The sequence below is a fragment of the Thalassophryne amazonica genome, chromosome 7, assembly GCF_902500255.1.
Source record: "Thalassophryne amazonica chromosome 7, fThaAma1.1, whole genome shotgun sequence".
NCBI lineage: Eukaryota > Metazoa > Chordata > Actinopteri > Batrachoidiformes > Batrachoididae > Thalassophryne > Thalassophryne amazonica.
In genome coordinates, this window is record NC_047109.1 from 65,445,517 (window position 1) to 65,459,830 (window position 14,314).

General features: G+C 39.6%; 1 protein-coding gene across 1 annotated transcript in view; it reads left to right on the forward strand.

Moving 5' to 3' along the window:
* scap (SREBF chaperone) overlaps positions 1–14,314 on the forward strand; it is a 96,069-nt gene that overhangs the window by 41,061 nt on the left and 40,694 nt on the right. The window contains 3 exon segments of the mRNA XM_034174359.1: positions 2,491–2,596; positions 12,110–12,282; positions 13,355–13,481. Of these exon segments, the coding sequence (XP_034030250.1) occupies positions 2,491–2,596; positions 12,110–12,282; positions 13,355–13,481 (406 nt within the window).

Sequence of the window (14,314 nt, forward strand, 5' to 3'; positions counted from 1 at the left end):
TAAAGACATTAATATTTGATAATCATATTGCTGATATATAGAAAACCCTGTCATACTGACAAGCCGATTTTGAGTTTAAACACTGCCAACGCTTCTGATAGAATCAAAGGTGATCACAAATGCAGCCAGCTCTTCTGTCTTTGTGGGCCCTGCCCACTGCTGTAGGGAAGCGTCATTTACCTTGACAGCATACAGTGGTCCAGTCGTGAAGCAGACGTCTTGAAAAGGAAAGCAGGTTTGACTTTGATTTATAAACCAAATTAATCCAGATAGTTTAACTACATTAATGTCAAGTCTGTCATTTGTACAAAGTGAGAATATAACACACATCTTTTTATTTTAAAATAATTCACTAATGCTGAAGTTTTGAACATATTAACACACACAGATGCCAAAATGCATTATGGGTAAACTGATCCTCAATTTCAATTCAGTTTATTCACTTTAGCGCCAAATCACAACAGAGTCACCTCAAGGCGCTTCACACAAAACAATTCAGAAAACAAAATAAAATTAATTAAAAGATTGCAAAGCATAGTAAGAGTAAAAAAGTAAACAGCATAATATGCCAGTATGTTATATGCCATCTAGTAGATGGTTCAAAATGCATAGAACACTGTCATCTACTGGATGGCAGTGTGAATGGTGCCTGGTTGTTACACGGTTGTTGCTGCCTGGCTGAATCACAACTTAAACAGAATTTTCAGTTTTGCAAATACCTTTTTTAACAAATGGAAAAAAAAGGACATTTTATAAATGCACATTTATTTGTATAAACCAACACACACGTTAAGTTTTGTTTTAGTTAAATGAATCAACGAATCAGTGATTGCAGGCTCAGTTTGGCATCTGTGTGTGTTTATATGTTCAAAATTTCAGAATTAGTGCATTATTTTAAAATTAAAACATATGTGTTATATTTTCACTTTGTACAAGTGACATTAATGTCATTAAATTACCTGGATTAATTTGGTTTATAAATCAAAACCATAAGTCAAACCTGCCTTCCTTTTGAGGACATCGGCCTCACGGTTGAACCACTGTATGCTGTAAAAGGTAATGACTTCTTTTTTTTTTTTTCCACAGTTACTATGTAAAAAAAGCGTTAGTGATCTAAAAGTTATTGGAACTGAATTTATCGGAAGCTCATTGGTTCGCTGATGGTTTTTGAAGTTAGCTGAAAAACTAATCCGCTAACACAAAGGTTAGCTTCGATAGTTAGCGGATTAGCAGAACTGTGCCCACCACTCAGCAACAGTGACGTTATTGATGCAGAAGTTAATGTAAGACAGGACAGATGTGGTGTACTCCTCCAGGTTCTGATGTTCAAACACAATCCAGTCCGTGCCCTCAAAACAGTCGTGCAGCTGATGTAGTGCCCCCTATGGCCATATTTTCACAGTTCTTACATTTCCTCCTGAAGGGGGTGTACACAGGAATCAGCAACATGGACATGTGAACTGAACCCAGATGCGATAAAGGTCTTACTCTAAAGCCTTTTTGAATGTTACCCTAGACTTGATCCAGTGTGTTTACAGATTGGGTGGTCGATTCAGAAAAGCCATAACATTCCAGGTGTTTGTTGTAAAATGCTGTAAACTAAACACACACAGCCCTCTGCAATAGCTAGCAGGTACATCAAGCAGACATGGAGTTACCGACACAGTAAGAGTCTGCAACGGCTCAGCCACTGTCACTCAAAGCGACCACACCCCCAATTATACATAGCTTAAAAAAAAGTCACTCCCAGTGCAGTTGTCCTGGAGGGAGAAGCTATCTATAGAGACCAAATCCGTTAATTGTACCAGGCTGTAAGCATGCTTATTTCTGCTCTAAGGTTGGACATTTTAACATGGACTTAGGGAACCTGCTCACTTTGGTGACTAAAATCTGAAATTAATTCCATCTTGTATCTATTACTGTTACATAACTTTGAGGAAATAATGTATAAATTCTAACTGACCGTGTCAAAGTAAAATGTAGCCATGGAAAATTGCATTCAATCGGTCTTTGCCAGTGTGTAGTTCAAGTCTGCAACTGTTTAGCATTCGTTGCTAAAACATTCTAATTGAACAGTTAGATTTCACATTTACCAACACAATGCGTCCTTCTGAATCAACATAGTTGGTTGCCTTTAAAAAAAACAGCTTTCTGCAAATGGAGTCACTCATAGTGACATCCTCTGGTTTGTGTAGCATTCACATTAACAGGGCATGCAACCTGCTACTGTGATGCTCCCCCACAGCCATGACAAACTGCTCAGTCACTTCCCATTTGGATGCAGTCATACCATGCACAGAATTTACATGAGTGATACAAACTAGTATTTAATATATAACCTACCCTGATTATGTATTCATCAAAGTTTGATGTTTGACTGTGTAGTGTAGAAAGAGTGAGAAGTCTGAATGACTGTACTTTAGCAGGATTTTAATTGTAAAGACTATTGTTGTTATGGAGGAGTAAATTCTGATTTTGTTTGTGGTTTAGATCTGCTGTTTGGTGTTCCTGGGCGCCACACAGGAGTCAGTCACTACAACAGGAAGAGGGTGGTCACATACACAATCACTGTAGTACTGTCCAGCTATGATGCGAGGTGAGTACATGAGCAAATGAATGTATACTTTTGCCAGAGTTTATATCCCTTGCCATTCATGTATTTGAATCCAGAAGAACAAGCTACAACAACAACTACTCAACAAGATGACATGGAACTTAGCTGGTTTATCACTCGGGTACTGGTCAGCACGGAACCACTATCCTTGATAGGAGTTGGACCTTATTCTTTTCTGGAGTCACCCAGGATCTGAGGAACCGGATGAGTGTGGAGATACTCACAAGTCCCCGGGTGAGCGCCTCTTTATTGGAGTTTACCCCAATAGATAAGAGGATTGCCTCCCTGCACCTTCGGGTTGCAGGAGGAGAACTCTGACTGTTGTTTGTGCGTATGCACCGAACAGCAGTTTGAAGTATGTGGCCTTCTTGGAGTCCCTGAATGGAGTTCTGTTTTGGGCTCCAGTGGGAAACTGTTGGGTGGACTTCAGTGCACATGTGGGCAATGACAGAGACACCTGGATGGGCGTGATTCAGAGGAAGAGCCTCCTTGATCAAAACCGTCTCAGCAGTCGTTTGTTATTGGATTTCTGTGCTAGTCATGGGCTGTCCATAGCGAACACCATGTTCGAACATAAGGATGCTCATAAGTGTATATGGTGGCAGAGCACCCTAGGCCAAAGGTTGATGATCGATATTTTTGATCATATCATTTGATGTGAGGTCACATGTTCTGGACACTCTGGTGAAGAGAGGGGCAGAGTTGTCAACTAATCACCAACCTGATGACAACCTGGTAAGCCCAAACGGATACTTTGGCATCCCTGTGGAGGTTGGCATCGCTGTGGAGGTTGGAGGCATTAAACCAGAATGGGCAATGTTCAAAGCTTCCATTGCTGAAGCTACAGCGAGGTGCTGTGGGCTGAAGGTGTTAGGTGCCTCAAGGGGCGACAACCCTCAAACACTGTGGTGGACACCGGTTTTAAAAAGGAATAGTTTGGACCATGTATCATCCTTACTTATCACGCTACAGGGTAACATATGTCACATGTCATAGAATCCAATAGAAGTAGACCTTATTTGCCCTTTACTTTGGAGACCAAGCATTCAACACTGTCAACACTATTCCATGTATTAATCCTATTAGCTCAACCAATAATTTGCATCACTTTTTACCAAAATTGGAACAACTTTAACTTTTGACCCCTGTACAAAATGACACTGACCTTTGTCACTGTCCCGTAACTCCATAGAATTCAGTCACAGATAGTCCAAACTATACCTTTTTGGAATCTTCATGATCAGGCAAATAATAAAACAATAACATGCTTTTGGAAGGCGGTATGCATTCTCAAGAGGCCCGACGTCCATGCCCAGTCACCCAAAATGACAGATATTCGCCTGAGTTAGACAAGGGCGAATAGCTGTCATTGCGGGCGACAGCATAGACGGAGGGACTCGGAGAAATGCATACCGCACGACAACAGCATGTTATTTGCATTATTATCACTTTTTACTGAGATACACAACACGTAACCCGTACATAAAAAGTTGGCTCACTTAACTTTTGTTGTGTCGCCTGGTGCCCGCGCTGCTCTCCAAATTCAGCAGTGCGTCCTTATCAAGCTGGCTGCTTTAGCTGCTGTTCATTGTCATATTATCCATGAGAAAATCATCCGGAATATCCATATTGGGACCAAAACACACTTCTCGCCTTTTCATCTTTTCCTCTGCAGACAGTTTTTTTTTTTCCCCCTCTGCGGACAGTTCTTGGGCTGTGCGCGCTATGACGTCATTTGTTTATGCACAGCGGGCGGGTATAGCCAGATAGCGTCGATGTAAATCTACGATACCGGCCTAGCAACGCCCCGGTAAAGTGATAATAATGTGGAATATTTTTCAATATGATTGGAGCATCTTTTAATTTTGACCTCTGTGTAATTCTTCAGTTGACCCCTACCTGACCACCTATTGAAAAGACAAGTGGCCAATCATTTTTTTTCAAAAGAGGAGTGTCTAAGGAGTATTTCTGCCGAATTTGATGCTTTTATCACCATTTGCATGATTGTTTCACTTATCTGCTGCACTATTAAAAGCCATCAAGTTTTTAAAAGAAGAATTTTGCAGCATGTCTGTGTCACGGAGCGACGTTGGACAGAGGGAAAATGGAGAGAAACACGGTTTGAAAAAGTTTAACAAGGACAAGATTCCGTGGAATTGGCGCTGGGTTGAAGTTAAAGTTTGTCGTCATGAACACAGATAAAAGAAACGGGGAAAGCGAACTGAAGCTTGTGCCCCCAAGAAACACTGTAAGTTTTTTAATCTGTGGAAAATAAACATTGTGCTTTTCAAACAGTTTTTCAGACAAGATTAGGTGACTTTTTTTAAATTAACCTAGACTTTCTTTCATTGAAAAAAAACAGATGTGGCTTTGAATGGATTTACAGGAATTTACACAAGGATATATGTGACTTTTTACTATAAGGTATGTTAATGATATTTTACCTGATTTTCAAAATATTCTACAAGCTTTGGCTGTGGTTTTTGAAATGCTTTAACAGTCTTTTCAGTCTTTTCATGTAGTTTAATTTTTCTGAGTTAATGCATAATTTGGTTTACAATTAAAAGGAAAATCATGCCAGGTCCTACTTCCATGTCATATTCTGTTATTTCAACATTATCATTGACAGTTCAAATGAAAGGTTGCATCTAGGATCATTTAAATATGCACTTCTTTTGAGATTTTTTTTTTCTTCCAGGAGATACTGAAAATGTATCATTACATACAAAATTAATTTGGTTTTTGGGGCCCTGCGGGCCCTAAACCCCGAATCGTGTGCCATCTCTGCATGACTGTGCCAGTCGGGACCTCTTTGATGGAGTGACGTGGACATTATTCTCCGGCTGGCAGTTGCGCATGATCCGGGCTTGATGAAAATTCAGTAAGGTTTATCTTTATATATTATATTTCAATTCTAAGGTGGTGCTATGCCAGTATACAAAGGTATATCTAAAAAGGAAGAGTAAAATAGGAGAGTAGAAAAGAGTAGAGTAGAACCACTTAGGTGCCTGGTCTTGAGAACCAGGGATGACTGCTTTGATGTAGTGGACTTTATATGTTTAATCTTGAAAATCATTCTACAAGTGGGTAAGTGCTCTGTTTTGTTTCGTTTTTCTTTTGTATTTTTTCTCCTCAGTGGTCAATCAATCAATTCAATCAATCAATCAATTTTATTTATATAGCGCCAAATCACAACAAACAGTTGCCCCAAGGCACTTTATATTGTAAGGCAAGGCCATACAATAATTACGTAAAAACCCCAACGGTCAAAACGACTCCCTGTGAGCAAGCACTTGGCGACAGTGGGAAGGAAAAACTCCCTTTTAACAGGAAGAAACCTCCAGCAGAACCAGGCTCAGGGAGGGGCAGTCTTCTGCTGGGACTGGTTGGGGCTGAGGGAGAGAACCAGGAAAAAGACATGTTGTGGAGGGGAGCAGAGATCAATCACTAATGATTAAATGCAGAGTGGTGCATACAGAGCAAAAAGAGAAAGAAACACTCAGTGCATCATGGGAACCCCCCAGCAGTCTAAGTCTATAGCAGCATAACTAAGGGATGGTTCAGGGTTACCTGATCCAGCCCTAACTATAAGCTTTAGCAAAAAGGAAAGTTTTAAGCCTAATCTTAAAAGTAGAGAGGGTGTCTGTCTCCCTGATCCGAATTGGGAGCTGGTTCCACAGGAGAGGAGCCTGAAAGCTGAAGGCTCTGCCTCCCATTCTACTCTTACAAACCCTAGGAACTACAAGTAAGCCTGCAGTCTGAGAGCGAAGCGCTCTATTGGGGTGATATGGTACTATGAGGTTCCTAAGATAAGATGGGACCTGATTATTCAAAACCTTATAAGTAAGAAGAAGAATTTTAAATTCTATTCTAGAATTAACAGGAAGCCAATGAAGAGAGGCCAATATGGGTGAGATATGCTCTCTCCTTCTAGTCCCCGTTAGTACTCTAGCTGCAGCATTTTGAATTAACTGAAGGCTTTTCAGGGAACTTTTAGGACAACCTGATAATAATAAATTACAATAGTCCAGCCTAGAGGAAATAAATGCATGAATTAGTTTTTCAGCATCACTCTGAGACAAGACCTTTCTAATTTTAGAGATATTGCGTAAATGCAAAAAAGCAGTCCTACATATTTGTTTAATATGCGCTTTGAATGATCAAAATGACTCCAAGATTTCTCACAGTATTACTTGAGGTCAGGGTAATGCCATCCAGAGTAAGGATCTGGTTAGACACCATGTTTCTAAGATTTGTGGGGCCAAGTACAATAACTTCAGTTTTATCTGAGTTTAAAAGCAGGAAATTAGAGGTCATCCATGTCTTTATGTCTGTAAGACAATCCTGCAGTTTAGCTAATTGGTGTGTGTCCGCTGGCTTCATGGATAGATAAAGCTGGGTATCATCTGCGTAACAATGAAAATTTAAGCAATGCCGTCTAATAATACTGCCTAAGGGAAGCATGTATAAAGTGAATACAATTGGTCCTAGCACAGAACCTTGTGGATCTCCATAATTAACCTTAGTCTGTGAAGAAGATTCCCCATTTACATGAACAAATTGTAATCTATTAGATAAATATGATTCAAACCACCGCAGCGCAGTGCCTTTAATACCTATGGCATGCTCTAATCTCTGTAATAAAATTTTTGGTCAACAGTATCAAAAGCAGCACTGAGGTCTAACAGAACAAGCACAGAGATGAGTCCACTGTCTGAGGCCATAAGAAGATCAATCAATCAATCAATCAATTTTTTTTATATAGCGCCAAATCACAACAAACAGTTGCCCCAAGGCGCTTTATATTGTAAGGCAAGGCCATACAATAATTATGTAAAACCCCAACGGTCAAAACGACCCCCTGTGAGCAAGCACTTGGCTACAGTGGGAAGGAAAAACTCCCTTTTAACAGGAAGAAACCTCCAGCAGAACCAGGCTCAGGGAGGGGCAGTCTTCTGCTGGGACTGGTTGGGGCTGAGGGAGAGAACCAGGAAAAAGACATGCTGTGGAGGGGAGCAGAGATCGATCACTAATGATTAAATGCAGAGTGGTGCATACAGAGCAAAAAGAGAAAGAAACAGTGCATCATGGGAACCCCCCAGCAGTCTACGTCTATAGCAGCATAACTAAGGGATGGTTCAGGGTCACCTGATCCAGCCCTAACTATAAGCTTTAGCAAAAAGGAAAGTTTTAAGCCTAATCTTAAAAGTAGAGAGGGTGTCTGTCTCCCTGATCTGAATTGGGAGCTGGTTCCACAGGAGAGGAGCCTGAAAGCTGAAGGCTCTGCCTCCCATTCTACTCTTACAAACCCTAGGAACTACAAGTAAGCCTGCAGTCTGAGAGCGAAGCGCTCTATTGGGGTGATATGGTACTACGAGGTCCCTAAGATAAGATGGGACCTGATTATTCAAAACCTTATAAGTAAGAAGAAGAATTTTAAATTCTATTCTAGAATTAACAGGAAGCCAATGAAGAGAGGCCAATATGGGTGAGATATGCTCTCTCCTTCTAGTCCCCGTCAGTACTCTAGCTGCAGCATTTTGAATTAACTGAAGGCTTTTTAGGGAACTTTTAGGACAACCTGATAATAATGAATTACAATAGTCCAGCCTAGAGGAAATAAATGCATGAATTAGTTTTTCAGCATCACTCTGAGACAAGACCTTTCTGATTTTAGAGATATTGCGTAAATGCAAAAAAGCAGTCCTACATATTTGTTTAATATGCGCTTTGAATGACATATCCTGATCAAAAATGACTCCAAGATTTCTCACAGTATTACTAGAGGTCAGGGTAATGCCATCCACAGTAAGGATCTGGTTAGACACCATGTTTCTAAGATTTGTGGGGCCAAGTACAGTAACTTCAGTTTTATCTGAGTTTAAAAGCAGGAAATTAGAGGTCATCCATGTCTTTATGTCTGTAAGACAATCCTGCAGTTTAGCTAATTGGTGTGTGTTGTCTGGCTTCATGGATAGATAAAGCTGGGTATCATCTGCGTAACAATGAAAATTTAAGCAATACCGTCTAATAATACTGCCTAAGGGAAACATATATAAAGTGAATAAAATTGGTCCTAGCACAGAACCTTGTGGAACTCCATAATTAACTTTAGTCTGTGAAGAAGATTCCCCATTTACATGAACAAATTGTAATCTATTAGACAAATATGATTCAAACCACCGCAGCGCAGTGCCTTTAATACCTATGGCATGCTCTAATCTCTGTAATAAAATTTTATGGTCAACAGTATCAAAAGCAGCACTGAGGTCTAACAGAACAAGCACAGAGATGAGTCCACTGTCCGAGGCCATAAGAAGATCATTTGTAACCTTCACTAATGCTGTTTCTGTACTATGATGAATTCTAAAACCTGACTGAAACTATTCAAATAGACCATTCCTCTGCAGATGATCAGTTAGCTGTTTTACAACTACCCTTTCAAGAATTTTTGAGAGAAAAGGAAGGTTGGAGATTGGCCTATAATTAGCTAAGATAGCTGGGTCAAGTGATGGCTTTTTAAGTAATGGTTTAATTACTGCCACCTTAAAAGCCTGTGGTACATAGCCAACTAATAAAGACAGATTGATCATATTTAAGATCGAAGCATTAAATAATGGTAGGGCTTCCTTGAGCAGCCTGGTAGGAGTGGGGTCTAATAGACATGTTGATGGTTTGGATGAAGTAACTAATGAAAATAACTCAGACAGAACAATCGGAGAGAAAGAGTCTAACCAAATACCGGCATCACTGAAAGCAGCCAAAGATAACGATACGTCTTTGGGATGGTTATGAGTAATTTTTTCTCTAATAGTTAAAATTTTATTAGCAAAGAAAGTCATGAAGTCATTATTAGTTAAAGTTAAAGGAATACTCAGCTCAATAGAGCTCTGACTCTTTGTCAGCCTGGCTACAGTGCTGAAAAGAAACCTGGGGTTGTTCTTATTTTCTTCAATTAGTGATGAGTAGTAAGATGTCCTAGCTTTACGGAGGGCTTTTTTTTATAGAGCAACAGACTCTTTTTCCAGGCTAAGTGAAGATCTTCTAAATTAGTGAGACGCCATTTCCTCTCCAACTTACGGGTTATCTGCTTTAAGCTGCGAGTTTGTGAGTTATACCACGGAGTCAGGCACTTCTGATTTAAAGCTCTCTTTTTCAGAGGAGCTACAGCATCCAAAGTTGTCTTCAATGAGGATGTAAAACTATTGACGAGATACTCTATCTCACTTACAGAGTTTAGGTAGCTACTCTGCACTGTGTTGGTATATGGCATTAGAGAACATAAAAAAGGAATCATGTCCTTAAACCTAGTTACAGCGCTTTCTGAAAGACTTCTAGTGTAATGAAACTTATTCCCCACTGCTGGGTAGTCCATCAGAGTAAATGTAAATGTTATTAAGAAATGATCAGACAGAAGGGAGTTTTCAGAGAATACTGTTAAGTCTTCAATTTCCATACCATAAGTCAGAACAAGATCTAAGATATGATTAAAGTGGTGGGTGGACTCATTTACATTTTGAGCAAAGCCAATTGAGTCTAATAATAGATTAAATGCAGTGTTGAGGCTGTCATTCTCAGCATCTGTGTGGATGTTAAAATCGCCCACTATAATTATCTTATCTGAGCTAAGCACTAAGTCAGACAAAAGGTCTGAAAATTCACAGAGAAACTCACAGTAACGACCAGGAGGACGATAGATAACAACAAATAAAACTTGTTTTTGGGACTTCCAATTTGGATGGACAAGACTAAGAGTCAAGCTTTCAAATGAATTAAAGCTCTGTCTGGGTTTTTGATTAATTAATAAGCTGGAATGGAAGATTGCTGCTAATCCTCCACCTCGGCCCGTGCTACGAGCGTTCTGGCAGTTAGTGTGACTCCGGGGTGTTGACTCATTTAAACTAACATATTCATCCTGCTGTAACCAGGTTTCTGTAAGGCAGAATAAATCAATATGTTGATCAATTATTATATCATTTACTAACAGGGACTTAGAAGAGAGAGACCTAATGTTTAATAGACCACATTTAACTGTTTTAGTCTGTGGTGCAGTTGAAGGTGCTATATTATTTTTTCTTTTTGAATTTTTATGCTTAAATAGATTTTTGCTGGTTATTGGTGGTCTGGGAGCAGGCACCGTCTCTATGGGGATGGGGTAATGAGGGGATGGCAGGGGGAGAGAAGCTGCAGAGAGGTGTGTAAGACTACAACTCTGCTTCCTGGTCCCAACCCTGGATAGTCACGGTTTGGAGGATTTAAGAAAATTGGCCAGATTTCTAGAAATGAGAGCTGCTCCATCCAAAGTGGGATGGATGCTGTCTCTCCTAACAAGACCAGGTTTTCCCCAGAAGCTTTGCCAATTATCTATGAAGCCCACCTCATTTTTTGGACACCACTCAGACAGCCAGCAATTCAAGGAGAACATGCGGCTAAACATGTCACTCCTGGTCCGATTGGGGAGGGGCCCAGAGAAAACTACAGTGGTGCTGGTAACCCTTGTTATTTTTATTTTACTTTGAGCGAGTCTGTCATTTTGGGTATTGATGTGTTTGGAGTCGGTTCTCTGTACTGGAGCAGCACACTGTTTTAAACCCATTACACCTACTGCCATGAACATGTACATGGAACTCTATGCTGTTTTTCAGGCTGCTTGATCACACAGATGTACTGCATTTCTTATATTTTTCACAGTTTTATCGATCACTACACTTGTAAGCGTGTTTTTAACAGACTGTGTTTATGACTAATGCATGTCTCACAGTGTAGAGTGGCTGCTGCTTTTACCGTGACTGTATCAAAATTAACAGTTATCACTTCAAAACGAGTCATCATAACAGGACACACTACTGTAGACTTTGCAATTAATCTGCAGCTCTGTTGTTCATGTTAGCAGCTGCATTCCATTCACCAGTCTGCTGGGACATTTCCTCAAAGCTACGTAAACATTGTCAGAAACAGAAAAACGAGTACTCGAGTACTCTGTTTTCGGCAGTCTCTGTAGCTGTTTGTTGCTAATGTCACGGAGGTGCACAATGTAATCCCGGTGTATCATCGGATGGTCACTAACAGCCTCTAAGTTGTTATAATTTCTATGCGACATTTCCTTTAAGGAATTAGTAGAACAAGAGCATTACTGTGGAGACTGACATTCTTTGTTTGGCATGAGGCGTTGCATGAACAACAGAAAGTCAGCTGGATTGTTTGACAGAGCTGTGCTGTTAGGCCTGTCAGGAAGAATCTTAGCCTTTTTTTTTTTCGTCTGTTTGGGGTTTTTATTTATTTTGTTTTATTTTTCAGTTGGAAAAAAATTAGATGCTACCAGAATTTTGTTGCATAAATTGGTACATTAATAACTTATTGACCTGAAATGCCAGACATTCATCATGCTACATAATTGTTTTTTGAATTTTTCTTTCTTTTTATAGTATTTTATATCAAGCTCTTGTTTGTATGATTGTTCTTATTGTTAGATGTTATTTGTATTTGTGTGTCCAGGTTCTTGGGCAGCCTGCGGACCCATCTTAAGCAGCTGCATCCATCAGCTAATTGCAGCCTGAGGAAAGACCACATGGTTCACGTCCACTTTAAGGAAGAGATCGGCATCGCAGAGCTCATCCCACTTGTCACCACATACATCATTCTTTTTGCCTACATATACTTCTCAACACGTCAGTCTCTCTCACTTATATTCTGTATATCTCATTCCACTGTGATTGTTTTTTCTGTATTCCTTGTTTACACACAACAACAACTCATACAGCTTAAACTGTGTACTGTGCTAAACAGCTTGACTTATACTCAGTGAGCATTTCTGTGGTCACATGTCTGTGCTAAGGTTCCTGTCTGGTTCAGGGATAATACCGTACTTACAAGGGAGCGTTGTAAAAATGCACCAATCTGATCGCAAGGATTTACCAGTCCAAATATTAGTCCTGAGAACACACACGTGGATATAAACAGAGATGAGTTTAGTAGATGAGTAACATCTAGCACCTTGTCAGAAAGTCTTTTCATGGTTCTTTTTTGGTAGCATTGAATTGTATTAAAGATATGACTTGTGTGAAGTGCCTTGAAGCAATTTTGTTGTGATTTGGCACTATATAAATGAAAATAAATTGAAATTGAAGATTAGACCTAAATATCATATCCACATTTGTGGATATATTGCAGCTGCGAATTTCTATAAATACGTCAGTGACTTCCTGCTATTCATGCAGGATGTAATAAAATCATCAGCATTTATTTGTTTGTCTTTCTGCCTTTTAGCAGGATTACGTCAAAACTAATGCACAGATTTTGATTAAATTTTCACCGCAGATAGATATTACGACATGGAATACTGCACTGAATTTTGGAGGTGATCCGGATCACGATTTTACTTTATATAGACTTTGAAGGATTATGTCAAAAATACTTTGCAGATTCTCACCAAATTTGCACCACAGATTAGGTCATGGAAGACTCCACTGAATTTTGGAGGTGATCCGGATTGGCAGACGTCACAAATCTTAGATTGCTCTTATTTATTTATTTTTTTAATTAATTTAGGAAATTAGTTATGGAGGTATGTGTCTCTTTCTAGATGTGCGATTACTGTCGGTCAGTACAGGCTGGATGGAATAATCCATATGTATGCATTTGAAAATGACAGTGGTGTATTCCCTATAACTGAGACACCCCACTCATGTTATCCCATGTGATACAGAATAAGTAACCACCTGTTTCTTTTGTTCCCTACAGGTAAGATTGACATGGTGAGGTCCAAGTGGGGCTTGGCTCTTGCTGCTGTAGTCACTGTGCTGAGCTCTCTGCTTATGTCTGTTGGACTCTGTACATTGTTTGGATTGACACCCACGCTCAATGGAGGGTAGGAATGTACGCTTTTTGTCATACAAGTTTGGAAGAATTCCAGTGAGTTCTGCAGTCTTTGTTATGTTGAAAAATGTAAAAGGTATTGCAGTAATGTCTGAAATATAGGGGAAAAAAATTAATGTGCAGTCTGGTGGGTTTTTCCTCTGGATTGCCTTGACAAAGTTTCACTTCAGCTGTCTTAATTTCCCCATTTCTTCTTAGGGTGTTTTGCATTTAATATTGACTTTATCAATTAAAAACTTTTCACTTTAGGCTGGATTGCTGACACTTCAGTGATATTCAAACTTCTTGCCTTAAAATACATTGGTGTGCTCCAGTTTTTTGCTTCGAGTTATTGTTGGGCTGCACTTTAAAGCATCTTCTGATGGGTTTGAAAGCATTTGGGGGATTGTGAGCAGTATATGTGACGTGACGTACAACCCCTGGCAAAAATTATGGCATCACCGGCCTCGGAGGATGTTCATTCAGTTGTTTAATTTTGTAGAAAAAAGCAGATCACAGACATGACACAAAACTAAAGTCATTTCAAATGGCAACTTTCTGGCTTTAAGAAACACTATAAGAAATCAGGAAAAAAAAATTGTGGCAGTCAGTAACGGTTACTTTTTTTGACCAAGCAGAGGGAAAAAAGTATAGACTCACTCAATTCTGAGGAAAAAATTATGGAATCATGAAAAACAAAACGCTCCAACACATCACTAGTATTTTGTTGCACCACCTCTGGCTTTTATAACAGCTTGCAGTCTCTGAGGCATGGACTTAATGAGTGACAAACAGTACTCTTCATCAATCTGGCTCCAACTTTCTCTGATTGCTGTTGCCAGATCA